Source organism: Garra rufa, chromosome 21, assembly GCF_049309525.1.
Source record: "Garra rufa chromosome 21, GarRuf1.0, whole genome shotgun sequence".
NCBI classification, from domain to species: domain Eukaryota; kingdom Metazoa; phylum Chordata; class Actinopteri; order Cypriniformes; family Cyprinidae; genus Garra; species Garra rufa.
Window position 1 is genome coordinate 13,814,308 of NC_133381.1, and position 27,443 is coordinate 13,841,750.

The 27,443-nt window shown below is 38.0% G+C and overlaps 1 protein-coding gene across 3 annotated transcripts; it reads left to right on the forward strand.

Annotated features, from left to right (window-relative positions):
- On the forward strand, nucleotides 1-26,698 carry setd3 (SET domain containing 3, actin histidine methyltransferase). Of its 3 annotated transcripts, none has more exons than XM_073826689.1 (14): nucleotides 1-59; nucleotides 2,087-2,214; nucleotides 5,899-5,991; nucleotides 6,880-7,028; nucleotides 8,226-8,298; nucleotides 9,340-9,596; nucleotides 11,800-11,841; nucleotides 16,262-16,320; nucleotides 18,034-18,148; nucleotides 18,956-19,030; nucleotides 20,238-20,404; nucleotides 22,003-22,088; nucleotides 22,635-22,795; nucleotides 24,533-26,698. In XM_073826689.1, the coding sequence occupies exons 2-14, from the start codon at nucleotides 2,112-2,114 to the stop codon at nucleotides 24,995-24,997; spliced, it is 1,845 nt and encodes a 614-aa protein (XP_073682790.1). In that variant the 5' UTR covers nucleotides 1-59; nucleotides 2,087-2,111; the 3' UTR covers nucleotides 24,998-26,698. The 3 variants fall into 3 exon arrangements, with proteins under 3 accessions (XP_073682790.1, XP_073682792.1, XP_073682791.1); XM_073826690.1 differs by having other exon boundaries at nucleotides 5-59; nucleotides 2,103-2,214; XM_073826691.1 differs by lacking the exon at nucleotides 11,800-11,841.
- The last annotated feature ends 745 nt before the right edge of the window (nucleotides 26,699-27,443 follow it).

Below are 27,443 nucleotides of genomic sequence, written 5' to 3' on the forward strand. Positions count from 1 at the left end.
CCGAGCAGAAGAGGATTGAATTCCAGGTTGACAGGAGGATCTCTGCAGTCAATTGGAAGGTAGTTTTGCTGTTCAGTCGGATTAAATAATGTTTGCAAATGTGCACTGGTTGTTTATGATAGTTCAACAACATATAATAAGCCACATGCCTGCAAATGCGTCGCAAATGTACGCTGTAAAGGGTGTCTAATTCAGCAAATTGCGAAATACAAGCATGCTGGTTATTAGCACACTGAATGTGTTTCAAAATCTTCTGAGCTGCCTACCTAGGTAGCACATTTGGGCGTCGTAGGTGTGCTTAAAGCGTTCAGTACGCTCCTCAAACGTTTTAAATAGTGTTTAACGTTAAATGTTTCAAACGTGCCCTAAAATAATGTCAACTAACGTTAACCAGGTTGTGAGACTCTTGGGCCATGAAGTGACAGATAGCTTTGCGAATGAATGGATGAAATGTCTCTTGAGGTTTTAATTCATTCATATCGACCACCCAGTGTTTAAAGTGTAGACTGACATGCAGTGCAATAGTATGCAGTGTGAAGCAGGTGGGTTTGAAAGGATGCATCGGGCCAGGCTGAGTTATTTTAAGGCATCAATCTGCTTAGGTCATTATCTAATATACTGATCTTGTATTTTGAATTTTGATATGTAGAGTTTATGTTGTTTGTGGCATGTCTTTGCTGTCTAATGCTGTCTGCCAGTATAGTTGCAGCAGTGCTGCTGCTGGTTCTTTTGTGGTTTCAATCTTAAGTAGCTTACTTTTAAGTGTTTCAATCCAATTTGCAGTAGAGTAATGCAATTGGGCCTGTCAATATTTAGTAAACAGTTGGCTTGAGATATTTGATGGACATATACAGGGTTGAAACGTTTGGTTTAATGGTCCAAATCATGTTTTTGATTTATGCATGAGTGATGGCTATCATAACAACAAAAAAGTAAAGCGTTGAAGCTTTCAAGACTTCTGGTTTAGTATAGAAATGGCCTTTAAAGGAGCAGTCCACTTTCAGAACAACAATTTCACTGATAATGTACTCACCCCCTTGTCATCCAAGACGTTCATGTCTTTCTTTCTGCATTCGTAAAGAAATGGTGTTTTTGAGGAAAACATTTTAGGATTTCTCTCCATATAATGGCGTTCTATGGTGCCCCTGAGTTTGAACTTCAAAAATGCAGTTTAAATGCAGCTTCAAAGGGCTCTAAATGATCCCAGCTGAGGAAGAAGGGTCTTATCTAGCGAAACGATTGGTTATTTTCAAAAAACATTTACAACTTCTATACTTTTTAATCTCAAATGCTCGTCTTCCCGAGCTAGACAAAACAAGCATTTAAGGTTAAAAAGTATATAAATTGTAATTTTTTTTTTAGAAAATAACCCATCATTTTTTCCTTAGCTGTGATTGTTTAGAGTCCTTTGAAGCTGCATTTTGGAAGTTCAATCTCAGGGGCACCATAGAAGTTCATTATATGTAGAGAAATCCTGAAATGTTTTCCTCAAAAAACATAATTTCCTTACGACTGAAGAACGAAAGACATGAACATCTTGGATGACAAGGGGGTGAGTACATTATCTGTAAATGTTTGTTTTGAAAGTGAACTACTCCTTTAAGTGCATTGCCCAAATTTGTACAGGTAAAGCAGCCAGAATGTTTTAGCAATATGGGAACAGCTGCCATAGGAGTAATTTGTTAAATTTAACTGCATGGAAGTTTTATGTGAATGACACAAGTTTGTTGTATTTGATGAGTTTCATGTAAGCCACATGTTCAGTGTTTACAATAAAGTACCTGAAGTACCCATCTGTAAAATCCCTCACAGAGACCTTTAACCTTTCTTGGCAGTAATTCTAAATTCGGAGATTATTTGGATGTGAAACATTCACATGTTTCTACCATTTATTTATGAATATACTGTACCTAGTCCACTGGACCTAAATATTTATAAGAGAGTCAGTGCTTCTCAGACTATTGGCTCACTTATTATACAGCCTTCTAGGTTGCATGAAGGAGATACAAAGTCTGGTTATATTTTAGCTTGATTTTTACATTTAATGTGTATTTATTTTGTTACTTTCAACTTGCGATTATTACAGCCATTCTCTCTCCCAGACCAGCAAGATGGGTAAAAAGAGCCGAGTGAAGACCCAGAAATCGGGGACCGGGGCCACAGCTGCGGTTTCTCCGAAAGAAATGATGAATTTAATCTCTGAACTGCTGCAGAGTGAGTATAAAGCATTCTTTATAGCTGCATTCCTGTTCTGATATGCTGCTGCGATGAATTACTCTCATAAGGAGCAACACTGCATGTGTGCATCACTGGTACACAAAAGACTTTGTGATTATGCCATAATCGCAATATATGATTGTTATAATATTTGTGGTGGCAAAAAACATGCAGCTAGATGCTGAAAATCAAGCCTGTTTAGTTCAAATGGTTTCTTTATGTTTAAGTAAATCTCTTTAGTATTTAGTCATCTGAAGCTTTTATCCAAAAGGTGCCACCTGAGGTTAAGTGCTCAACTTTCATGAAAGCATTTGGTTATCAGTGCAGATTTTTAACTACAATGTCAAACAGCATTTCAGAATTCCTCATTTTGGGGCGGACATGAACTACTTTGTATTAAGGCTGTGCTTTTGTGCAAGGTCTTTTACCCAGCCATAGGGCTGCAACTAACGATTATTTTAATAATCGATTAATCTGTCGATTATTTTTTCGATTAATCGATGAATCGGATAAAAAAAAAACAAGGGATTTACAACCCTTTATTCAAAAACAGAACTAAAATCTTTAGAAAGTGCAGGAACATGTTGCTCCTTGAACTGTTATAATAATAATAATAAAATAAAAATGGACTAACACAAAAAACATACACATGTATGCTTTACATCTGCCAAATATATAGACTAAATAAACTAAAATTACTATCCGTCAAGACAGCGGCTTGGTGTACATGCTGCATTTCGCATCAAGAAGCCTCTCAAATTAAATTCCTCAGTGCGCATTAAAAAAGTCACGTGACTTTGCACGCTGGAACGGGATAACTTGACTAACTTTCTGCTACATTCATTCTGCCATGGCGGTGTTTAGTGTCCTGCCATCAGCAGCGACCAGCTGGAAGAGTTCCGCATTCAAATGCATGCAAAACTGGCCTCAAAGCCCCAGCAAAAGTAATTACCATGAATGTGTCAAGGCAAAAATTAAGAAAATATTCGAATTACTTATTAATAAACTAGTATTTTCTGATTCAGTGTTGCAAAGATGAAATTGACGATCCTGCCATCTGCTCATTAATGCCTAATGCATCTTTATGGATTAGCTAATGAAAGAGTTTTGTTTTCGATTTTAATTATTTCGTTTTATAGTAAAATAATAATTTAAAGCTTTCTATAGATATTGTGTTTGTGAGGCAATTACCTGGGTTTCGGTTAATTATGGTGAAGCGCTCCTGTTTAAACCAAAGATATCAAGCGTATTCTGTTTGTTTTCTTTAAGAGCACATTTTGTTGATACTGTGAGTACAAAATACTGTGAATACAAACTAAGGTAGACCCTTTACAGTTCCGGCCCGGGTGGTAAATTACTCTTACCTTTATGAGCAAAAAAGAAATTCCACATTGCACTGGCGTCTCCATGCCCTGCAAAGCGCGCTTCTCTCCGCATAAACTTTGGAATTATCTTGATTGAATGATTAAACTAATATTGTGATATGTTTTAAGTTTTTTATATCAATGGCTTTTAATTTAAATCGCGATGAATTAAGCAGGCTTTTGATCTGTCTGCCGCTGTTTGGTAGGTATAACTTTAAAAAACAAAAACTTGAATTTAACAAACAAAAAGTGTTCCAAATATATCTCTAAATTAACTTTATAAACTAAAGGAACGAAAATAAATGTAATCACTTTGCTATTAAAATCAGCAGCTGTGTAATGAGGAAGAGAAAGAGAAAAAAGACAGTCGGACTGGAAATTCAGTCGGCCAAAAATTGATGAGCTGTCGGACATTTTTACAAGGAATGTTTGTTTAATAGCCTATTTAATACTCTTAGGCTACTTTCTTAATTAAATATATTATTTCTTTGATTTATTTTAGCGTTTTTAGGCTGCTTGTTAGCTGACTGAAGTGTAGGCTATATAAAAAAAAAACAACGTGCCACCGTCACAGCCCTATTCAAAACTGAGACGATTTCACCTCAGCAGAGCTCCTCTTTCTCCTTACGGTTGTGGTATGTTTTCGACACATTATACAGACAGACAGTGTTACAAAAACTATAGAAGTAGTTTTCTCCATCTCCACTATCCAACGACCAGCTGTTTTGCGATCGAGCATTGGCTGCTGTGAAAGTACGCTAGCCAAAGTAGGCTTAAATATCAAACATGTTTGATATAAATCGGGGCAGCATATATATATAATGTAGAAACGGTGCTTTATGCTCAAATGTTCCAGTTTTGCGCATAAGTTAAATTCGCATTTTTGGATGGAAACACAGCTTATGAGGTGCCGAACTCTGCTGGCATCAGTGCGGGAGAGAGACCGAATGTGTCCACTCCGCTCTGCGCTCAATTTTTTTTAAATATATATAATAACAACCAAATGTCTCTGCGTCGCGCGACACAACGAATCGATTATGAAATTCGTTGCCAACGCTTTTAGTAATCGATTTTTATCGATTTTATCGATTCGTTGTTGCAGCCCTACCCAGCCAGTGAATGCCACAATTTTCACAAAAACAGCTAGTAGAAGACATAAATCAGCTAGCGTTTGGTTACCCAAGAAGCTGTACTTAAAGAAATGGTTCATCCAAAAATGAAAATTTGTTAAAAATATACTCAAGCCATCCAAAATTTAAAGCAGATTTGGAGAGATTTAGCATTACATCACTTGCTCACCAATAGATCCTCTGCAGTGAATGGGTGCCATCAGAATCTAAGTCCAAACAGCTGATAAAAACATTATGGTGATTCACAAGTAACCCACAGGACTCCAGTCCATTAATCAACGTAACAGCAAAAAACTGTGTGTTTGTTAGAAATAAATTCATCAAGATGTTTTTAACTTCAGTTCATTGCTTCTGACTAAAATATAAGTCCTCAATTTATAATATTGCTTTCTCCAGACTTCACAAGACATTGATTGATAGATTTGAGTCATGTGGATTACTTGTTTTTTTTTTTTTTTTAGCTGTTTTGATGTAGAAATAAACTCATCTACATTTCGGATGGCCTGAGGTTGAATAACTTTGTAGCAAATGTTCTTTTTTGGTGAACTATTTCTTTAATATAGAGCACTAAGCTATTTCCCCCACAGTCACCCACTAGGTTTTATTCATCTAAGCAAAAGTGATCTCCTAGATGCTTTAAGAGATCTACCTGGAAAAACTATGCACAGGTGCATCTAGGGCAAAATCTGCTTTTTTGGTTACACCAAAAGTTGATTTAATTTAGTTAATAGAACTTAATTGATAAAGAAAGTCTATTTATGACATTATTTTTTACAGCATTTTTACACAAGTACCTAAAACTTGTAAACAGTACTGTAGCTTTGCAGGTAGGTTTCTTGAAGCATCTTGGAGATGTTGCCACAGTTCTTCTGAATTTAGCCTGTCTCAGTTTGTTCTGTTTCTTCATGTCATTTCACACAGACTGGATGATGATGAGATCAGATCTCTGAAGCACTGGTTGTTGTCAGACTCCTTGTGCAAATAAAAATCTCACTGGATTATTACAATTAATGGCAAAATGAATGTTTGGAAATGTAAACTGATATTTCCTACTGACACACTACAGCAAAAGATAGAAATAACTGACTTAAAACCATTTTAGCTGGTGAAAATACTAGTGTCCTAATAATTTTGGCCACCACTGTATAAACTTACTGGAATGTTTTTATTTTCTCTCCTCCATTCAGAGTGTAGCAGCACTGCTCCCTCTCCTGGGAAAGAGTGGGAGGAATATGTTCAGATCCGAGCTCTGGTGGAGAAGATCCGTAAGAAACAGAAAGGTACACAGTTGCTTCAAATTAATGATTTAGCACTTTTGAAGCTTTTACGTAGCTTGTGATTTGCCGTAGGACATTTTTAAGGAGTAAAGTATTAAATGTCCTAGTTGCAAAAAAAAAAAGAGGTCGGAAAAAACACATGGTGTAGAACTTAAAGGAATAGTTCACCCAGATATGAATTCTGTCATTTACTTGTGTTTATGACTTTTACACAATTTTACAGAATGTCTTTGAAGGTCTTTTTGTCACACAATGCAAGTGAATAGAGGTGGATCCTGTAAGCTTTAAAACTGTCAAAAAAAGTTGTCCATATGGCTCAAGCACTATTTTTAGACTCTTTTCAAGCCAAATGTTAGCTTGGCCATTTGTTTTTTTTTGGCCTGTTCCTTACAGTTTGTTTTAAAAATTTTGGAACAACATGACGTGAATAAATAATGGCTCTTTTGGTTTCCTTCAAGACAAACGTTAGAGTATGAGAAGTCTTAATACCATAAGTGATGGCATGTTACACATTTCTGTATCTGATAGAATGACTTCAACAATATGCACACATACTTTAGCAAACACAGAAATATCTGCGGTTACAGTGATGTGAAGACTTGAAGGATCCTATCACATTACTTAATACAATACTCACTGGGAGTCTCAGAGATGTGCAGTAGAACACATAAATATCCATTAGAATAAATGTTAGACAGCACATTATGCAGAAGGAGACACAAGAGTAATAGGTAGCACTGTTTAGGTCCACTTATGTGGTGTTACAGCAACATAATACAGTGGAGTGCCGTAGAATAATGGAAATCATTACAGAGCAAACTTCTCATGCTGATGTTCAATATACATACAATAGCTAAATCAGCTTGTGATCGGATTGGATTATTTCCTTAGGGATTTCAGTATCATTCGAGGGAACCAGGGAGGACTTTTTCACCGAGCTGATGGCCTGGGCTGCAGAATGCGGGGCTTCTTGTGAAGGTTTTGAGATCTCCAACTTTGCAGATGAAGGATATGGCCTGAAGGCCACCAAAGATATCAAGGTTGGTCTCTTTCTCCCCTAGTCAATGAAATGTATGAGTCTATTTCGGTTTTTATGTTGTCTAACTTTTCTTATATAATCTTGGTTTATTGTTTTTACAAGTTCAGGTCTTGCAGTGCCTTTGTTTCTAAATGGGTTGTTCATAGCCAAAATAAGCTGCAATATGAACCAGACCTCATGCTGGTAGTCTTTCTGGCATCACACACTTATCAAGAATCAGTGCATTGCAAATTATGTGTGCGATGTGCCGGCTTTTTCTGCCACCTACAGTGCTTCATATCTTCAGTGCTGAAGGCTGAAATGTGACCCTGGACCACAAAACCAGTCTTAAGTAGCATGGGTGTATTTGTAGCAATAGCCAAAAATAGACTGTATGGGTCTTTTATGCCATAAATCATTAGGATATTAAGTAAAGATCATTAGATATTTAGTAAATTTCCTACTGTAAATATATCAAATCTTAATTTGATTAGTGAAATGGATTGCTAAAAACTTCATTTGGACGGCGTTAAAAGCGATTTTCTCAATATTTAGATTTTTTTTTGCACCCCCAGATTCCATATTTTCAAATAGTTGTATCTCACCCAAATATTGTCCTGTCCTAACAAACCACTGGACAGCTTATTCATCAATGGAAAGTTTATTTATTCAGTATCTTAATCTAAAAATATCTAAACTTCAAAAAACTACCCTTATGATTGGTTTTGTTGTCCAGGGTCACACATAAGTAATTTATCTTACATGTTGGTTATAGATAAAGTAGATGTTAATTATTTGTGTGGTCCTTTTTGATGCTCAGTGACCAAGTGGTAATTACAGGCTTGTATGTATTGATCACAGCTCTTTTGTTTCTGTTATTCTTGTCAATGCTTTAGATGGGAAGGAAAATGTAGTGGTTATTGATCACTGCAGGTTATATTTTACCTCCAGACGTGATTGAGTGTTCAGATGGTTTTAAATGGCTGCCACAGTTAGCCTTATTGATGCTTTCAGTTGCTTTTGCTAATTGCTAGTTATAAAATGCATTTGACAGTGACACAATATTTTTTAAAGTTTATATTTAAAAAAATGGAATTTGAATGTGCCAGGAAAGGACTTGCCTTGTAATTAAAATAGAAAAAATGTAATTAAAACAATTGGTGCTTTTGCATGTGTTTTTGACCATGACAATTTAAATTGTTCTGTGGGTCCATTTTAGGCAGAGGAGCTGTTCCTGTGGATCCCTAGAAAAATGCTGATGACTGTGGAATCTGCTAAGAACTCTGTCCTTGGTGAGGTTGCATAGTTGTAGCAATGTCAGAGTTTGACCTCAAACTCTGACAATGCCATGCCCATGTCACATAGAAATGTGCAAATGTTTCTCTTCCCACAGAGAAAACGGAGACCACATTTATATAAATGTTACCGTATTGTTCCAGGAATGTTTCAGGTTAAATGCACATTTTTAGCTTTGTTGTCAGCATCTGTGACATGCTGTTGATCAGCACACAAAATTAATTTTACTTGTTGAACAGCAAACTGTCATGGCAAAACAAGCAAGTTTTAGGTAACTCTAACAGCACTGGTTAGAATGCAAATTATGGTTTTGAAAATGTTACCAACCATACTGTGGTTTAGATGACCTGAAATGAACTCCTTTAACTCTCCGGAGTGGCTCCTTGTTGCAAGTGCTTTCAAACATACCAAGCTTTCAATTACATGGGTCCAAATTAAAACCTGGTGTGAACCATAGTTGTGTTTTAAAAGAATAGTTCATAAAAATGAAAATCTGTCATTGATTACTCACCTTCATGTTATCCAAACCTGTAAGACCTTTGTTCATCTTCAGATATTTTTGATACAATCCAAGAGATTTCTGACCCTACATAGACAGCAGCGCAACTGACACGTTCAAGGCCCAGAAAGGTAGTAAGGACATTGTTAAAATAGTTAATGTGACATCAGTGGTTAAAACTGTAATTTTATGAAGCTACTGACGTGGAAGAGAATACATTTTTGAATATAGTCGAGTATTCTCCTAGTGTTATAACATTTTGGTTGAACCACTGATGTCACATGGACTATTTTAACAATGTCCTTACTACCTTTCTTGGTCTTGAAAGTGGTAGTTGTTGCTGTGTATGCAGGGTCAGAAAGTTCTCGGATTTAATCAAAAATGTCTTAATTTGTGTTCTGAAGATCTTATGAATTTGGAATGACATGAGGGGAGGGAGAATAATTAATGACAGAGTTTGCATTTTTGGGTGAACTATCCCTTTAATGCCTAAAAAACATTTGCAGACAGACCCCTAAATTCACTTTTATATTCACAGGGCCGCTGTACAGTCAAGATCGTATCCTTCAGGCCATGGGCAATGTGACTCTGGCTCTACACTTGTTGTGTGAACGGGCCAATCCCAGCTCACCCTGGCTGCCCTACATCAAGACCCTGCCTGCTGACTACGACACACCCCTGTACTTTGAAGAGGAAGAAGTGCGCCACCTGCTGGCCACACAAGCCATACAGGACGTACTCAGTCAATACAAAAACACAGCACGGCAGTATGCCTACTTCTACAAAGTCATCCACGTAAGTCACACAGCTTTACATGTCTCTGTCCATGTATTTTTTCCCAACACTCATTCATTTAGCTGGGTTTTTAATTCGTAAAGCGACAAATGAAAACGAGTGACAATCTTAACTGAAATAATTGATTTTACTGCTCTATAAATGCATTTTATGCCTTTTGGTGATGGGAAAATGCAATGTGTTGTGATCATCTGACTAATGTTTTATAGCTTAAATCAATGCATAGTGTTTTATTTTTACGTATTTACCTACTTTGTCCAGACTATATAACTTTAGGGATTAATTTAGGCATAACTCAAGCACCTAGTCTTTCTTTTCAGCTACGGATATCCCTGAATGCACCACAAAAAGTGCACAAAAGTACAAACTTTCCTTAGTAAACTCACAGAGTGGTACACATACGAATGGCAGTTTTGATGAGTGCGGTGACTGATAGCCCTATCTGTGTCTCATACATGGACTGCCAGCCGTTTGAGTGCAGGGCTCTTTAAGCAATCAGCGCCACAAGTTATTCAGACTCTCTAGCCACATGAATAGCTGTCCTTTACACTGCTGTCTGCTGAGGTGAGGAAATCCAGTTTTAAAAGGATCCCTGCCGTTGAAGGCACATTGGAGATGGGTAAAAGGAGCTTTATAATGCCCTCTTGCACCCAATTTCAGGGCCCCTGATAAGCTGCCATTGACATGGCTCAGAGACGGTGCCGCAGTGGCAATCTTTGGCCAGCAGGGGGAGATGTTTATCCCTTTATGTGGTGTTCAAAGCAAAACATAAATGATCATGAGTTAGTTTGATTTTAAATAACAGCATGCATGTCTGAAAGTTTTAAATTTTAGTGTGACATGCCAAATGATATTATACTAGACTAGAAATTCTTCCTGTCACTTTAAGAGTAAAAAAAATGTGTTTGTTTCTATTATTCAAACTTAACAATAATCAGAAATTACTGAGTTTTGCTCAAGTCTGTACTTAAGATTCAGTGGTAGCCTAACCTCTTAAATTTAAAACGTATGTTCTTTCCATTTTGGTTACAAAAAGTGCATTACATTACCATAAAATGTAATTTCAGTGTTGTGATTTATCTTGAAAATGCAGATTTATGATTATTAAATGTGACCCTGGACCACAAAATTAGTCGTAAAGGGCAATTTTTGGAAATTGAGAATCTGAGGGTGCAAAAAAAATCATGCATATTACTAATCAAAATTTAAGTTTTGATATATTTACGGTAGGAAATATATCACAAAATGTCTTAATGGAACCTGATCTTTGCCTAATAACCTAATGATTTTTTTGCATAAAAGAAAAATCAATAATTTTGACCGATACAATGTATATTTGCCTGTTGCTACAAATATACCCATGCTACTTAAGATTGGTTTTGTGGTTTAGGGTCACAAATGAAACCTTGAGATTGCAGTTCATTTCAATGGGACCGTAATCTGTGTAGTAAATTTTATCCGTTTCTTGAACCTCCTCTTGGCTATTAAAGAAGCAATAATATGCTCTTCCAGTTCTCCCCAGTTTTCATTCAAAATCTCTGGTGGTACATTTTGTTTCTTTCATTAGATGACTGTCAATTAGGGAAAAGAAACTAATATTTCACATTACTGTCAAGATAAAGCATCAAATATTCATGCAAATATTTAATGTATTTGTCATTTTGTCTGCAAATCTGCTGACATTTTCTTTATTAAATGTTTTCTAGTTTATAAGCGGGGGTTGGAGTGTAATTAGGAGCGCTTTTATTGTTTCTCGTACTCTGTTAATAACTTTAATCAAGTGTATTTATACCATTTTCTATACAGCGACTGAGACGAATAACAGGAAACACAATAAACTGGAATATATGCATCTGCTACTTTAAGCCGTCGGCATCAGTCATCAAAAAGTTAATCAATTTGCATATGCAGAGAACGTTTCATTGTCCATTAGGTGGCAGAAGTGAGTTAAGCTTCTAAGCATACTGGTCTAAGTGAAACGTTACGTCCTCCGAAACGAACTTGGTTAAAGTTTGTATTGCTAAAATAAAGCTGGACGACCTCATGACCTATTAGAGTAATGAATTACTCTCTGGTCACAGCGTGTAAATCTTTTAATGAACAGAAAGATTCAGTCTGTGTGCATTCAAGCAGGAGCTCAGAGCGAAATGAGCAAAAAAAAAAAGTTACATGTTCATCTAAAGCTCTGTTTTTTTTTTTCTAGAGAGGTTCAGTCGAGGGGGAGGGTTGTCTTGCTGGCCCTTCGGTGAGTGTCCTGTCCGCTCCTCTCCTCTCGGCTCTTCAGGTTGGGAGCCAGTGTCACTGTAATGACTACTGTCAATGTCAGCCTCTCTTCTGAGGCGGCCGCAGATGACCGGGCTGGAAAATTAGCTTGTCGCATTGGCTTTGAATTGAATTGACCTGATTGTACCTTCCACACATGACTGACAACCTCAGCCACCCCCTCCCTTCTTCTACTTCCTCCCACCGCCTGCTTTATCTGGTCCCTGCCTCCCCCCTCCTCCCGGCTTCTCCTCGGGAAGAACTGAGAAAGCAAGGCCCTTCACCTGCTGGAATTGAGGAGCTTTTTATATATATTTGCCTGCGTGAAGAGGGATAGGCTGTTGTCAACGCCGGGTGCCCTCCGAGGAGTATCCAAGCGCCTCCCGTGTCCGCGGGGGACCAATGATAGCCGCGCCTTGCTCGCTGGTGCTGGATGCGTGCGTGTGTGGGGGAGGTGAACCTCATAAGGTGACCCCGGTATGCAGCGAATGCAAAGTAACCTTGGTGTGCTGCATCTGCCGCTGTTGATGAGAAATGAACAGGGTCCCAGTGGTACGCTCTCATCCACCCCCTCTCTTTGCACCTGGGAAGTTATCTGTCTGACCTTCCTGATGCGGTTTGGAAAATGAGGGAGAGTTTGCGTCGAACGGCGACGTTCGTTTTATCATTTTTTTGTGCATGTTGAAACCGTCGACGTAACGGAAGGAGTAAAATCAATCCCGTTTGAACCTCAGCGTGCGCACGGATGACAAGCTCTCTAATGCCGGCCAGTGCGGCGGATGGGGTGCTTGGGGATCTCGGCTCCAGAAAGACCTCCTGGAGGCCACCGGCCAATTAGCCGCGTTTCCCGCCGTCCTCGTTAAGGAGAGCAGGCGCTCGTGGTGGGAGCTTTTGTTTTCTAATTGATTTACAGGGCCGTTCCCCCCTCGTCTCTCTCTGAGCCGCGGTGCCATTGTGGCACATGATGAATTACCTCTCTCTGGTGATGCTAATGCATCACAAGCTGAACCTGCAGTGGTGCAGCTGCCCTTTATCTCCAAAAACTACACCTCATCAAACGTGCCGTCTAAAACTACCTCTGTTTCGTCTCCAAACTACCTATACAAAATTTTTTTTTTACAAACTAGAGGCCTATTCCTAACCCACAGCGCTCTGAGAAATCGGGCAGACCTCTTTGTGGCCTTTCTACAGCCAGGTTCGCTCTTCCCCCTGAGGTTTATCACTCTGTTCAACTAATTATTGCCTTAATTGAATCTATTAAGGTACTCGGGCACTCGAGTATTCACCTCTCAGAGGGCTGAAAATATCATTAACGGCACTTTAACCCTTTTCAGGTGGCCTATAATGGTTACCGATGCTCAACGATGTTTTTTTTCCCATCTTTGTTTAGCTGGCTTCAGCACATCTTCCTGCAAGAAGTCTGGAGAACCGCTTCTTTAGAGAATCTCTCTAGAGATTTGCCCTATTACTTCCGTCAAAACCCGTAATATGCTATTTTTTTTCTCTCATCCTTACATGAACCACTTCCCTTCATCTGCAGTGTGAGGAGGCTCAAACCCAGGATGCTGAATTCTTACTCGTGGCTTTACTCTGTGCTTATCTTTTAATGGTTGTCCATCACCCTACATGAGTGCTGCTACCAAGTCAGCCTGTTTCCAGAATTGGGGTTAGAATGAAAGGAAGTGGTCAGGTTTTACTCTGTTATTATATCATGCTTACTGAATTCACAGCTGACCTGTAGACCTTCATCCACCTGAGCGTGGTAGACCTTTGCCTGGCTGTTCACAGCGGGGGCAGCCGAAGTACAGTACGAGTTCTTGTGCTCTGCTGTAGGGCTACAACAATGTCAAAACTGGACTCCGCTCTGCCGACACACTGAGTCACAGGCAAAGATATGATGTGGCCACACGGTATCACCGGCTTTGCTAAGTGTGTGTGGGTTCTAGAGCAGAGAGGGGGAATACAGGGCTCAATTAGTGTCAGGGAAATTGATTAATGGGGAGAGACATGGAAGGTAAAAGTTAGCCACTACTTCTGAGCGCTTGCATTTCATGCTTCTATTCCTTGGTTTGCGAGCCTAATGGTGCAACTTGGTTGACAGAAGGAGTTTGCGCTCCCTTTCCAGTAAGCACACGTATGTCTCAGAGACATCTGTGAAGAAGAGCATTACCTGGAAACATTTGCATTGTGTTTGAAAGGATCCTTCAACCCCCCCCAAAAAAGTGACCTTGTTGTTATTCGAAACCCGTATGACTTTTCATCCATGGATCTCAAAAAGGGAGAGTTTGCAGAGTGTTAATGCTGCTCTTTTCCATACAACAAAAGCTTGTATAGCATTAAGCTGAATGTCATGCTATGACAAACATTGTCATTTATATCACTATTCTCTGATTTTTTTGTATTATTCAGTCTCAGTTGGTTAGAAATTAGTAAAGAATTGTAATTTCCATGCTGTATTGTAAAGCAAAAATAATATACCTATGCAATATATTTTTTCATTTATTTTACAGTGCAGTTGTTTTACAATATATGGCTATTACTGTCATAGGAACCACAATAATATAAAATTGTTGTTGTTGTTATAATTATATTCTAGTTTGTTTGGCTTCCTAAAACACTAGTGAATGTAATTTAGACTAAGACAGTATACCACAACTAAAATCTGACCCTGGACCAAAAAAACTCATATGTGTCAATTTTTCGAAATTAGATTTATATGTGACCCTGGACCACAAAACCAGTCATAAGGTTAAATTTTACAAAACTGAGATGTATACATCATATGAAAGCTCAATAAATAAGCTTTCTATTGATGTATGGTTTGTTAGAATAGGACAGTATTTGGCTGAGATGCAACTATTTGAAAATTTGGAATCTGAGGGTGCAAAAAACTCTAAATATTGAGAAAATCGCCTTTAAAGTTGTCCAAATGAAGTTCTTCACAATGTGTATTACTAATCAAAAATTAGGTTTTGATATATTTATGGTAAGAAATTTACAAAATATCTTCATGGAACATGATCTTTACTTAATATCCTGATGATTTTTGGCATAAAAGAAAAATCATTTTGACCCATACAGTGTATTTTTGGCTATTGCTACAAATATACCCGTGCTACTTACAACTGGTTTTGTGGTCCAGGGTCACAAATAAGGGTTGAGTGGGGGATTTAGCTGAACCTCTTTGACCTAAAATATTTTTTTCTGAGATTTTATGGTTAATATTTTATTAATTTAACAAAATATTCACATTCATTCATGGTTCTCTTTTTGGATAGTGGTCACGTAACATGCAAGTAAATAAATAAAATAATAAATAATAATTATTTCATTATGTTTAGAAAGTATTTTTTAAAAATACTTTTTTTTGTAATTATCCGCTTTTTATCCAGCTATGGTCAATAAAAGGGAATTACCTTTTCAAACATTTGCTGGATGTTGATTTTAACATTTAGTGTAACGATATAGCAATGTTGATGAGTAGAACTCTTTAAAATCTCATATTACAGTTGAAAACTCATGTCGAAGACGTTTTTATTATTTTGTATACAGGTCTGTAAGTGATTTGTCACCTTGAAGTCTGCTAAGTTCACTTTTTCTTATGTTGTTTTGGTTCCAGTGTCTGTTGGGCAATTTTATCACTCGTTCTGTGTGATGGACTGATCACCTGAGTCGTGATTATGATATTCGAGCACAAGCTTTTTTGATGTATTGTGTTATATACATATCAGCGCCATTACGGTTTGCACGGTACCTCATTGTGGAGTACAGTGCTTCATTTCACAGGACAAGCGCCACACACACAGCCGTGAGAGCACCTGTGGGGGAAAAGAAGAATATCCTTCACTCTCAGCTTCATACCTACGTCTATTTTTATGGCTCATTTTGCATGTTCAGGAGGGTGCTACGGGCTGGCTGAATTAGACCCTGGCATTCTTTGCTCCCTACTTTTTTTTTTTTTTTTTCTTTCTACGGGATTGTAGGTTTTTTCTCTCTTTCCATGACACCCGCTGCAAATGAGCCCTTGGAGGGAGCGAGTCTGTGGCTTTAAATGTAGATTTCTGTGGCACCAGTGGCTCTCTGTCACACAAATTGATGAAGCAGATTTATGACGGCTACTGGGCACAACAAATTAAGTTGACAGTGATGTATGGGGGGCTAATGCCACCATGATCCTTGCATAGCACCACTGGACGCTCTCTGCCTGGCTACACTCTTGTTAGGATCTGTTAGGCAGCCACATAATGAAATTCCACTGACTGATTTGTGTTTTTTTTTTTTCTTGCTCTCTCTTTTCTCCTTTCCCCCTCTACCTCCACATCTCCTTCTCTCTTGTCCTTTACTCTCTCTTTTCTCCTTTTTCCTTCCCTCCACTCTCTGTGTTCTTCATCTTCAATTCCCAGACTCATCCGAACACCAGCAAACTGCCCTTGAAGGATGCTTTTACCTTTGACGACTACAGGTTGGTTGAAATGTCCTACCATGTTAAAAAAAAGCAGAACTTCTCTTCCCTGCTGAGGTTCAAAAAAAAGAAAAGAGCAGGAAGACAAGCCGTAGGTTGGTTGTAGGGCTACGCGATGGCCTTTAAAAATGAGGCGTTTGTTCTCATTGTTCTTTCATTAGCACCAAATTATCTGTGAAGGAATAATTTATCATTGGTCCCCTTTCATCTTCAGATTGTAGAATATGATGCAAGTCTGTGCTCCCGTTGGGTAATGTGTGAAGAGAATGGAATAGCGTCTTGTCACAGCTAATGTTGTCTTCGGTGGACTTCATGAAGTTTCCTTTAATAAATTATGTCCAGATTGTTTAGACTAGATAAGACCATTTTTTTCTTCAGGACAAATTCAGCTCTAAGGTCATTATATTGACTAATATGCAGACTATTAAAGCAGCTGTATCCTGTAATTCTTTAAACATTTTTTCACTTATTTCAATGTAAGATGATTTCTTGCAGTTGTAAATTAGTTTTATGACCACTTTTCCACCCTAGCTTTGGATTTACTCACCCTCAAGGCATCCTAGGTGTACATGACTTTCTTCTTTCAGTCGAATCCAATTAGTGTCACATTAAAAATTGGAATGTGGAATGTGGAACACTTTTTATTATGGATGGATGCACTTTATTAGACTTCTTTTGGACTGTTGAACAGAAACACCCGCCCACTGCCATTATTAAGCTTAGAAAAGCTAGGACAATTTTTTTTAATGTGAAATCAACTGAACTTGACTGAAAGAAGAAAGTCACATACACCTAGGATGCTTTGAGGGTGAGTAAATCATGGGGTAATTTTCATATTTGGATGAACCTAAACCTTTAAGAATTAAACGGGCCATTTTTACTTGTGTACATTCTATAGGGTTCTATATGCAAATGATCCGAAATGAGTATAAAAACTAAATGTTTTTAGAATCATCTGCAGAACATTCTAGCTATAGATGTTAAGGAGGTGTGCTAAAATAAGTCTCCACCCTCTATTTTTCTAAATTCAATGTTACTGTTCACTCAGAAATGTCACAATACTGAAGATGGTCACTAGTATCTGTTCACACTGACTTTAAAGGATTAGTTCACTTCCAGAATAAAAATTTCCTGATAATTTACTCACCCATCCAAGTATGTCATACAAGATGTTCATGTCTTTCTTTCTTAAGCTGAAAAGAAATTAAGGTTTTTGAGTAAAGCATTCCAGGATTTTTCTCATAATAGAGCATTTCATTGAGGACCAGTGGGTAAGTTTCAATGCATTTGCAAACCATTCCTGCAAAAGAAAAGAGTTTAAAAGTATATAAATTAAAAAAAAAAACATTATTTTTTTTTTTTCCGAAAATGACCAATTGTTTCACTAGATAAGACCCTTACTCTTTGGCTGGGCTCATGTAGAGCCTTTTGAAGCTGCATTGAAAGTGCAATTTAGACCTTCAACCCATTGATCCCCATTGAAGTCGATTATTTGGAGAAAAATCCTGTAATTTCTTTCTCAAAAACCTTAATTTCTTTTCGACTGAACAAAGAATTTTGTGTTGGGTCAACATTAAAATGATTTCAAGAGGGAGAAAAAGCAATTTTAGAAGGTCAAATGCATGGCTCCACTATTTTTTGGACTGATTTTGTGTCTGTTACAAACATTGAACCAGTTTTTATTCTGTAATTCAATGCTGCTTTTTATATCAGGTGGGCAGTATCCTCTGTGATGACCCGTCAGAACCAGATTCCTACAGCAGATGGAAGTCGGGTCACACTGGCCCTCATCCCTCTCTGGGACATGTGCAACCACACCAACGGCCTGGTGAGTTCACAGAAAGAAGCTTTTGCAGCCAATTCAACCGAAGTCCTACATGACATGGATGTTTACAGTGCTTTCACTTGTATTGCAGTCTTGAAGTACAGGAAAAAAACATTTCTTCTAAGGAATGCAGAAGCATCTAATGCGATTTTTCGGTAGATTATGCCTTCCTCCCAAGGGATCTTTTATATTTATTTGGATAATTTGTCTTTGATTGCACTTCGTAGCTCTTGCCACAAAGCAATATATCGCCTCTGTTCATATGATTCTGTAATGCACTTATATTCTAAAATGAAGTTTTGTTTCAAATTACCATATGCATTGAAAATCACGGTCATTAAAATGTGTAATGAAATGGTTTTCTGGTAATCCCCTGGTTAAGGTTTAATAAAAACAAATTGTATGTGTTGTAACAGTGTTTTTCGGACAATTTACTCAACATTTATTTGATTTAGTTGATTTCTGACGATTTTAATAGTGAAGGATTGTATTTGTTAGGGTGTGTTATTTTAATAGGTTGACTATAACTATTAATAAGTGGTGATTATTTCTTGGATTTGCCCTGATGTTGTTGTGGTGTTTTTTTTTTTTGTTTTTTTTTTTTTTTCTATTTATCATAAAATAGCCTTGCAGTTGCGGTTCCTGGATGTTTATAATTTACATTGTATAGCTTTTAAACATGTTAAAGTAGCAAAAAACTTTATTGCTGACCATTTACAGCTTAATATGTGATCTGATAACAAATGGACAGTGCTAAGGTGCTTGTGACTCAAATATTAACAAGACTTTTTCTGTTCCGTTCTGCTCTAGATTACGACTGGCTACAATCTAGAGGATGACCGATGCGAATGTGTGGCTCTCAAAGACTACAAAGAGGGTGAACAGGTGAGTCTTACAACACTATCACAGCAGCTCAACCATCTTGAGATCACAATTAGGATGACCATTTGTCATTACAGCAGAATATCTCAGACAATATCACATCTACCCATGTGATTGACAAAATCAGCAGGTCGATTTCATGCCATGCTCTTTTTATCTAATGCACTTGTACATTTTCAATTTCCATTCGTGCACTTTCACCTCGCTACTATTGCTTTATGTTTGTGCTTCCGTGATGCATTTATCAGCCACCGGCCATTATGAAGGCCCGCGGGTAATATCAGAGCAGAGGCATTCAGATCCAGCCATGGGGAGAGCGGATACACGGGGCACACAGTGACAGGCCAGGTATACACCCCCCTCCCCCCGCTCCAGAATGTGAATTATTTGATAAGATTCGCAGAGACAGCCGGTGGAAGAAGAAAGAGTGCGGGGGCCGGCGTGTGGGACTCGGACAAGCGTTGGGGGGAGTAGGAGGGACCGTTTCGGGAGCGACGCTCCGTACAGAGCCGTTTGATCCCTGATTCCTGCTGCTGATTTCGCACTAGGCCGGAACTCAATGTGGAGAGACTGAGAACAGAATTGAACTGTGCTTTTCTCGCCCCCTCTCTTTCTCTCCAGCACTGTGTTTTATCTCTCTCGTTCACTCTCTCTGCACAGCACTATCTGTAAATGTTGCGGATGTACTGTTGAGCGGAAGACGTGAGTGGTGTTTGAAAGGACAGTTGTATGGGAAGGAAGTTTTCAGGGCTGAATTGCTACTGGTTAATATCACATGCGTTCCCATGGACTTGTTCATGTCTGTTTCTGTCATGAAATGAAAGCAGTGCTTATACACATTTGTGACCCTGGACCACAAAACCAGTCATAAGGATCTTTTTTTTTTTTTAATTGAGATTTTTACATTATATGAAGTCATATGTTTGTTAGGATAGAGTAATATTTGCGTATTATTAATCAAAAATACATTTTTGACATATTAATGGTAGGAAATGTACAAGATGTCTTCATGGAACATGATTTTTACTTAGTATGCTAATGATTTTTGGCATAAAAGAAAAATCATTAATGTTGACACGTACAATGTATTTTTGGCTGTTGCTACAAATATACCTGTGATACTTAAGACATCAAGACATTTATGCATTGTTGTTGTAATGTGTCATAGTTATGCCAAAATGACAAAGGTTTCTGGTTTCTTTCGCCTTAGATCTACATATTCTATGGTACAAGATCCAATGCAGAATTTGTGATCCACAATGGTTTCTTCTTTGAGGACAACGCACACGACCGTGTGAAGATTAAGCTGGGTGTGAGCAAGAGCGAACGTTTGTATGCCATGAAGGCCGAGGTTCTGGCACGTGCTGGGATTCCTGCGTAAGTACCCTAGTGAGAAATAAACTTATTTTAAATACATTTATTTCATGCTAAGTATACTATAAATACACTTACATATTTGTGTACTGCAATTGTAATTTTAGTATACAAAACTGGTTTAAATCTGCTAAACTGGAACAACTAATTTTGTGCTTAATGCTCTTTAATTGTGTGGAAGTAGTGCTGAGGTCCAACTAAAGATATACTTGAGTATATTTGATTGTGCTAAAGTGGAACTATTGCAAGTACACTTTAAATATCTTGCATTTAAAGACCAATATTATTCGAAGATCATAAAATCATCATCAATAGTGACATTAAAACACATTTTAGGCTTAATATTAAGTAGTAGTACTCCAAATAAATTGTATTTTTATATCAGTAAGTCTCAAGCAATTTATCAATAGGTATGTTAATAGATTTTAACTATATTTAGGATTTATTTTTTATATTCTGTATCCTTTACATAAATAACATCCTTTAGCTTCAATCCACCTGGAGAAATTTATCTAGCTTTTCTTTTTTTCAATTTATTACTGTAGTGTTCCATATAAACCCATCAGACCTCATACTCTTGTATTTTTTTTTTTATTATTTTTTTTTTTTATTTAATTTTTTTTTTCAATTCTGAAATTTCCTAATTTTCTTAGCGCTACTTAAGCTATAATTAAGGTTGAACCACTGATGTCACATGAACTATTTTAACGATGCCCTTACTACCTTTCTGGGCCTTAAACATGGTAGGTGCCTTGCTGTCTATGCAGGGTCAGAAAGCTTTTGGATTTCATCAAAAATATCTTCATTTGTATTCTGAAGTGGAATGAAGGTCTTAAGGGTTTGTAACAACATGAGGATGAGTAAAGACAGGGGTAGGGGGGGGTAAACCATCTCTTTAAAGACAAAAATTGGCTAATAATTTTACTTCTGTTATATAGTATTTTTTTCCTGAGGGTGGCTATAATTCTGGACTGCAGTGTACGTGATTTTATTTTTTGTACATTAGAAAAGCATTTTCTTGTGTTTTTTTTTTTTTTTTTTTGTAGCTGTAATCTTTAATGTGTAAGGTTTTCTGTTAACATCCCTTTCAATCCTCTCACAGTAGAGAGTCATACTGCTGCAAGAATCATCATCCAGGTGTAACAGAATTACAGTGCTGTAAAACCACTTCTATTGTGGCATAATGCTATCAGTGAATTTTCTGTCACGCAGATCAATATCCTTTAAGCCTCCAAAACGAAATCCACACAGGCCCATATGAAATTACCTTTTGATTCAGGTCAGAGTCGAGATGCTCCTTTTCATCCCACTGTAAGTCAGACAGGAAGAGGCCATAGATATGCTCCAGTAATTAAACGGTAAATTATAAATGATTGAGCGTGTTTTTAAAAATGCATCAAGTTCAGTGGCCTCTCATCGCTTCAGATCAATCAGTTGTCATGCGACGGGGAGCAGCGCCGTGGTCTCGTGCAGGCGGGAGGCTTCCATTAGCACCTGCCCGTTCCGCTGGAGTTAATTGGGGTTTAATTTGAGAAAGGTGGGGGGCGAGTCAGTTGGAGTAACACCCTGCTTTGAACCCTCCCGATTCTTCTCCTCCTCAGGTCCAGTATCTTTGCCCTGCACTGCAGCGAGCCGCCCATATCCGCTCAGCTCCTGGCCTTCCTGCGTGTCTTCTGCATGACTGAAGGTAAGAATATTTAGTGCCTGATGTGAAGGTATCATGACAAACAAAGTTCACCATTGGGCCATAAAACAGGAAGTGAGATGCCTTATTCCATATCGCATCCTTACACTAAACTAGACAGGACAACAAAGCCTAAACAAGTGTCCCTCAGGTGTTTAATTGATTAAGACAGTGCGGCAGATGCGTGGAAGGACTGATCCAGTGTCAGTAAAATATTTATAAGCATCGATGTAGGAGAACTTTTTGTCATAAATCCCATAAAGCAAGGCCATGTCCTCTGGCAAGACCTCTTAAGTCTGAGCTGATACATTATTCAGAATTTTATGTTAATTTTTAAACGAAGCGAAGCCCCTGTGCTGGGGGCTTCTATTTTACTGGTGTGACAGGATTCAGCGGTGTGCACGAGCAAAGCACTCGTTCGGCAAGCCCTTTCATCTCGTTAGCAGCCGTGTAATCATACCTTACATAATCGCCGCAGATCAGACCTGCCGGCTCACTAGCACGGCAGATTACTCCCTTAACCAGAGAGGTGTGCGTTTCTGATTGCAGAGGAACTCAGGGACTACCTGGTGGGCGATCACGCCATCAACAAGATCTTCACCCTGGGCAACACCGAATTCCCTGTCAGCTGGGAGAACGAAATCAAGCTGTGGACGTTCCTGGAAACACGGGCTGCGCTGCTTCTCAAAACCTACAAGACAACCTCAGAGGTGCTGGAAAGATGGCAAACAATCTCTGAACTTTTCAAGCTGACGTTATAAAACATCTTTAAATTGTTTAAAAAGTTGAATTGCATAGGGCACAAAAGTAGCAACTTTCTCCTATTCAAATTTGCTGCTCAAGAAACATTTGCTGTCACGATTCCTTGCAAAACGCATTTTTAGACCATTTTCCAAGCCTGCATGATATATTAAACCCATTTAAAAATCGTAAAGCATATTAAGAAAGCATATGTCTTCCTTAATATGCTAACTGTTCATTGCGATTTTAAAATAAAAGCTCAAACTCTCACTTAGAGTTTTGATGTCCACATATCAAGAAATTGCAGTGGCTGTAGGATTTCTGTCATAAAGAAATGGCCCAATATTAAATATTAAGTGGATATTTGAATTAAATATTGTTTAGCCAATATTAAATGAGGATTAGATCACGCAGTAGAGTGTAAAAATAATCGTCAGGCCATTGACGCGCTCCGCAGTCATTTGTTTTAAAGCGAAATGTACATTAGTTCTATTGTTTATAGTGCATTATGTATTTTAACTGTTTTGTTCAGTAAAAACATGATTAGTTGCTTTTGATACTTTATTTAAAGAATTGTTATTGCCCTTATATGCATTTAAGTAACTTAAGTCTATTACCACAAAGAAGTATTATAATTATCCAATTACTCGATTAATCGTTAGAATAATCGACCGATTACTCAATTAGCAAAATAATCGTTAGTGACAAGTTAATGCTTAATATTTTTTTGAAAACCGAGATGCATTGGGTTTTTCAGGATTCGTTGATCAATAGAAAGTTCAAAAGAAAAGCATTTATTTGAAAAGGTGATCTTTTTTTAAATTAATGTATTTACTTTTGGTCAATTTAATGAGTACTTACTGAGTAACATATCTGGTAAGTTATTTATATGTAGTTTATTTTTTTATATAGATTTCATATATATATAGCCCTAACAATGTGTGAATGCAGCATATGCTATATGGTTAATGCACGCGCACACACACACACACACACACACACACACACACATTTACATATACATATGCAAAGTCCTCTTTTTTTTATCAAATGTAAATTTATGTCCCAGTCACATTTTCTTGGTTAAATAAACATTATCTACACTAGCATAAAAAGAAAAAAAAATATTCTATTTTATATATTTACATTAACAATGCAGTCAACATTGTGTTTAAAAGTATGAATCTCATCAACTTAGTGTTTTCAAGCATTATTGAAAGCATGCTGATTTTAAATTTCAAGTGGATTGCTTAAACTCAGATCATGTTTTCATGACATTTTAAGTCTTTTGACGTAACAAAGTGGTTATATGTAAGTGTGTGAGTTGTTTACTTGCCGTCATGACTGTTCGTTTAGACTGATTCGCATACTCAGAACATGCACAAACAAAAGAGGCGGGATGTATCATATGAACCAATCACTTTCAGCTGAACTTAACCAGTCATATCCAATCATATCGCAGTGACTTCCCCCCCATTCAATCTTAATTACCCCCCACCAACCTCACTGTACGCTTTAGGGGTTCTGTTAAAACTCAGTGGGCTCAGGGGAGGCGAGAGAGACACGTATTTATTATGAAATTTATAATAAAATTTTGCTGTTTCTTAAACCAGTATAGAAAACTGTAAACAGTTTTGTCATTAACTGATTTTTTCTTCAAGCAACAATCGTCATTAGTTAAAGATCTCTGTTGTTGTCTTGTTCAGGAGGACCGATCCATGCTGGAGAAGCCCGACCTGTCCCTGCACTCTCGCATTGCTATAAAGCTACGGCTGGCAGAGAAAGAGATTCTTGAGCGCGCCGTGTCCTGCGGTCGGGCCAAGCGCCTGCATTTCCAGAAGCAGCTGGACGAAGGTGCCCCACTGCCTCTGTATGAAGAAAGCGACATCGCCCTTTTGGAGAACGCAGATGCTAAACTTCCCATCATCCTGCGCAAACTGGAAGAAGAAGACGAGCGTGTTCAGGAGGAGATGAACCTGGCTCAAATCAAGCCGGACACTGCCTGTCTGGATTCCTCCAAGACGCCCGTTCTTAACGGGCAGTGTAAAGATCTCAATGGTACTCAAGAGGATCCTCCAGGAAGTGATGCGGCGGTGAAAGAGAGTGAGGTTGAGAAGCACGACCCGAGTATCAAACGAACTGAAGGTGAACCAAAAGATGGCGGCAAATAGTCATAACCAGAGCACGGAGGCAATCTTAGTTCCTGCTATTTATTTATTTTCGTTTAAGAGACTCACAATTAGGAGCAAAGGCTTTCTAAACTAAAGCAGTGGATTTCGGTTTAAACCTTTTTTGTTTTTTATTAAACGCAGCTTAAGTATGAGCTAGCTCAAGCTATAAGAAGCCTGTTGTTTTACTTTGTTTTGTTGGGAGTTTTTATCAGTGCCACATTTGGTTTCTTTTGTAGTAGCTTCGCTCGTGCCGCCAGTAAGGTTTCTGGTAATAAGGTGAAGAAGTAACCAATCACATGGACTCTAGATGAAGGCTCGCTCGGACTTCACGAAATGAAAGAAAAAAATATATAGAAGACTTTAACATGGTAACGTTGCCAAGGAAGTTTCTGTTTAGTCATCTAAAATGCGGACTTGGAGAATTTGACTTCTCTCTAACCAACCGTTTCTGTAGATCATGTCAGAAACATGCTTTGACGTTTAGTGCTGCTTGACAATCATTACTCTTATGTTCTGACATCGATCTGTAATGAGATCATCACTGCCTTGCTGCACGCTAGTTACTTTACTCGCATTAAAAGTAAGGTCACTGAAAGTCCCAAAAATGTTTCTATTTTCATGCACTGTAGAGAACAGTAAGTGCGTTCTCAAAGTGAGCATTAGTTTCGGTTTTGAACGGTGTAACCTGAACCAGGAGATATGAGGTTACTATTTGCTGTGAATGTAATTCAACATTTGTGTTAAAGCCATTCCCTCTTCATTATGTTATATATTAGTTTTAACCCTTCTGTGCTTATGAAACACTTTGCAGTTAATGGACATCAAATACTATGACTAAGGACTAACTTCTCTCATACATGATCTTTGGGAAATTATCTTTTCCTTTTTATGTAAGTATTCACTGCAAGACCAAAATTCTCTCTCGCATTTGTCATGCAACTCTTGTGGTCATTTTTAAGCCTTAACGAATGTCGTTTAGATGGATTTCAGATGCAGAAACACTGATCCAGGATGAAGTCCTCCCACAAGGCACAACTCTGTTCCTGTCAACTTTTAAATAACAAAACACTGGGGGCTATTTATTAAAGAAATATTTTACTCAAAAATGAAGATTCTTCTATTATTCAGATTTGTGTATTTATTTTGCCGTGTGATACGTTTTGCAATTGTTTACTGAATTGAAAGCTATCATATGGCTTTTCTTTGGAAGAATGATTAAATCTTAAGGCTGTGTACCTCTACCCAGTTGCATGGATCCATCGGTAGTGACTTGTATTCAAGATATTGAAATACACCCCCAATGTTTTGTTATCATTTTAAAGTTGTGCACATCTATAGAACTGGAAAACACATTTCAGTTTGAGTGTTCTGCCCAACTAAACAGCACTGTTCAATATACTGTTCAGAATGGTTTGTTATGTTGACAGATGTTTGAGTGTATGGAAGCCTGTCACTTGTTCTTGCTGCTTCTGTATATAGATTTATAGCTTTGGAAAGCTAACAGCTTTAATACACTTATTCTCAAATGTTTAATGTGATCTAGCCATAAAGAAAATACACAGTGGATTGCACTGACTCCCAGTACGTCAGTACAACTGTATAGGTAAGAGCCATTAGAGTCTGTCTACAATGACAAGTCCAAGATTAAAGTTCTGTGCATTTTTCACCTGAATCAAATAAGGTGGAGTGCTTTTCTTCAAATCTGCGACCTGTCTATCTGTCTTTAAGAGGGCCTTTTTAAAAAAATTCCCATTAGGAGACGTAAGGGCACTCGTCCATTGTCCTTTCATTCTTCGTTTCATTTGTATGGGGAAAAAAAAGGTTTTCTTTAATGTATTTTTTTCATTCTTTGCCCCCCAAGCCCCATTACAAATTTATAAAAGAAACATTATCTTGAATCATTTAATTCGGGGCAATTAAATTTTGAAATTCCACATTCATTATTCATGGGCTTCAAGATAAAACCCCTTTAATCCTTGAATAGATTATTATAATGGGCGATAGTGTGGGCAGTGGTAAACTCGGGCAGCCCTGCACATGTCCGGTATTGTTAGTATTCTTCATGTCAGGGCTGAGAGCAGGAGTGCATGGAGCTCCCTTTGGCCTGGGACCATGCCACCAAAGTAATTCTGCCTATGAATAATACACAGCATTTCTATTAATATAGAATGCCGTCAGACCCCGGGCGGAGGACCCATTGTCATGCAAGTATTTACCAATACATGTGCCGTACTTGAGAGAGGGAGGGGTTTCTTCGAAGGTTGCGGAGTCACATTTACATGCAAGTTAAGTGGTCGAGGCCTAATTCATACTTGCATGGAGAGACTGTGCTCTAGTAATAAAGGGTTTCCATAAAGGGTTTTCAGCTTGCTGCCATAAAAGTTCCTCATCTACAATGGGGTCTAAAATCTGAGACTGCTAGTGGTTTTTTGCATTTTTAACACAT

What these genes read in the sequence shown, in the direction of transcription:
- setd3 (XM_073826689.1), top strand. Translation starts at nt 2,112, where the DNA reads ATGGGTAAAAAGAGCCGAGTGAAGACCCAGAAATCGGGGACCGGGGCC. An exon ending in AGGCCACCAAAGATATCAAG is followed by an intron (nt 7,029 to 8,225) that starts GTTGGTCTCTTT and finishes GGTCCATTTTAG; the next exon opens with GCAGAGGAGCTGTTCCTGTG. An exon ending in CCTACAAGACAACCTCAGAG is followed by an intron (nt 22,796 to 24,532) that starts GTGCTGGAAAGA and finishes TGTCTTGTTCAG; the next exon opens with GAGGACCGATCCATGCTGGA.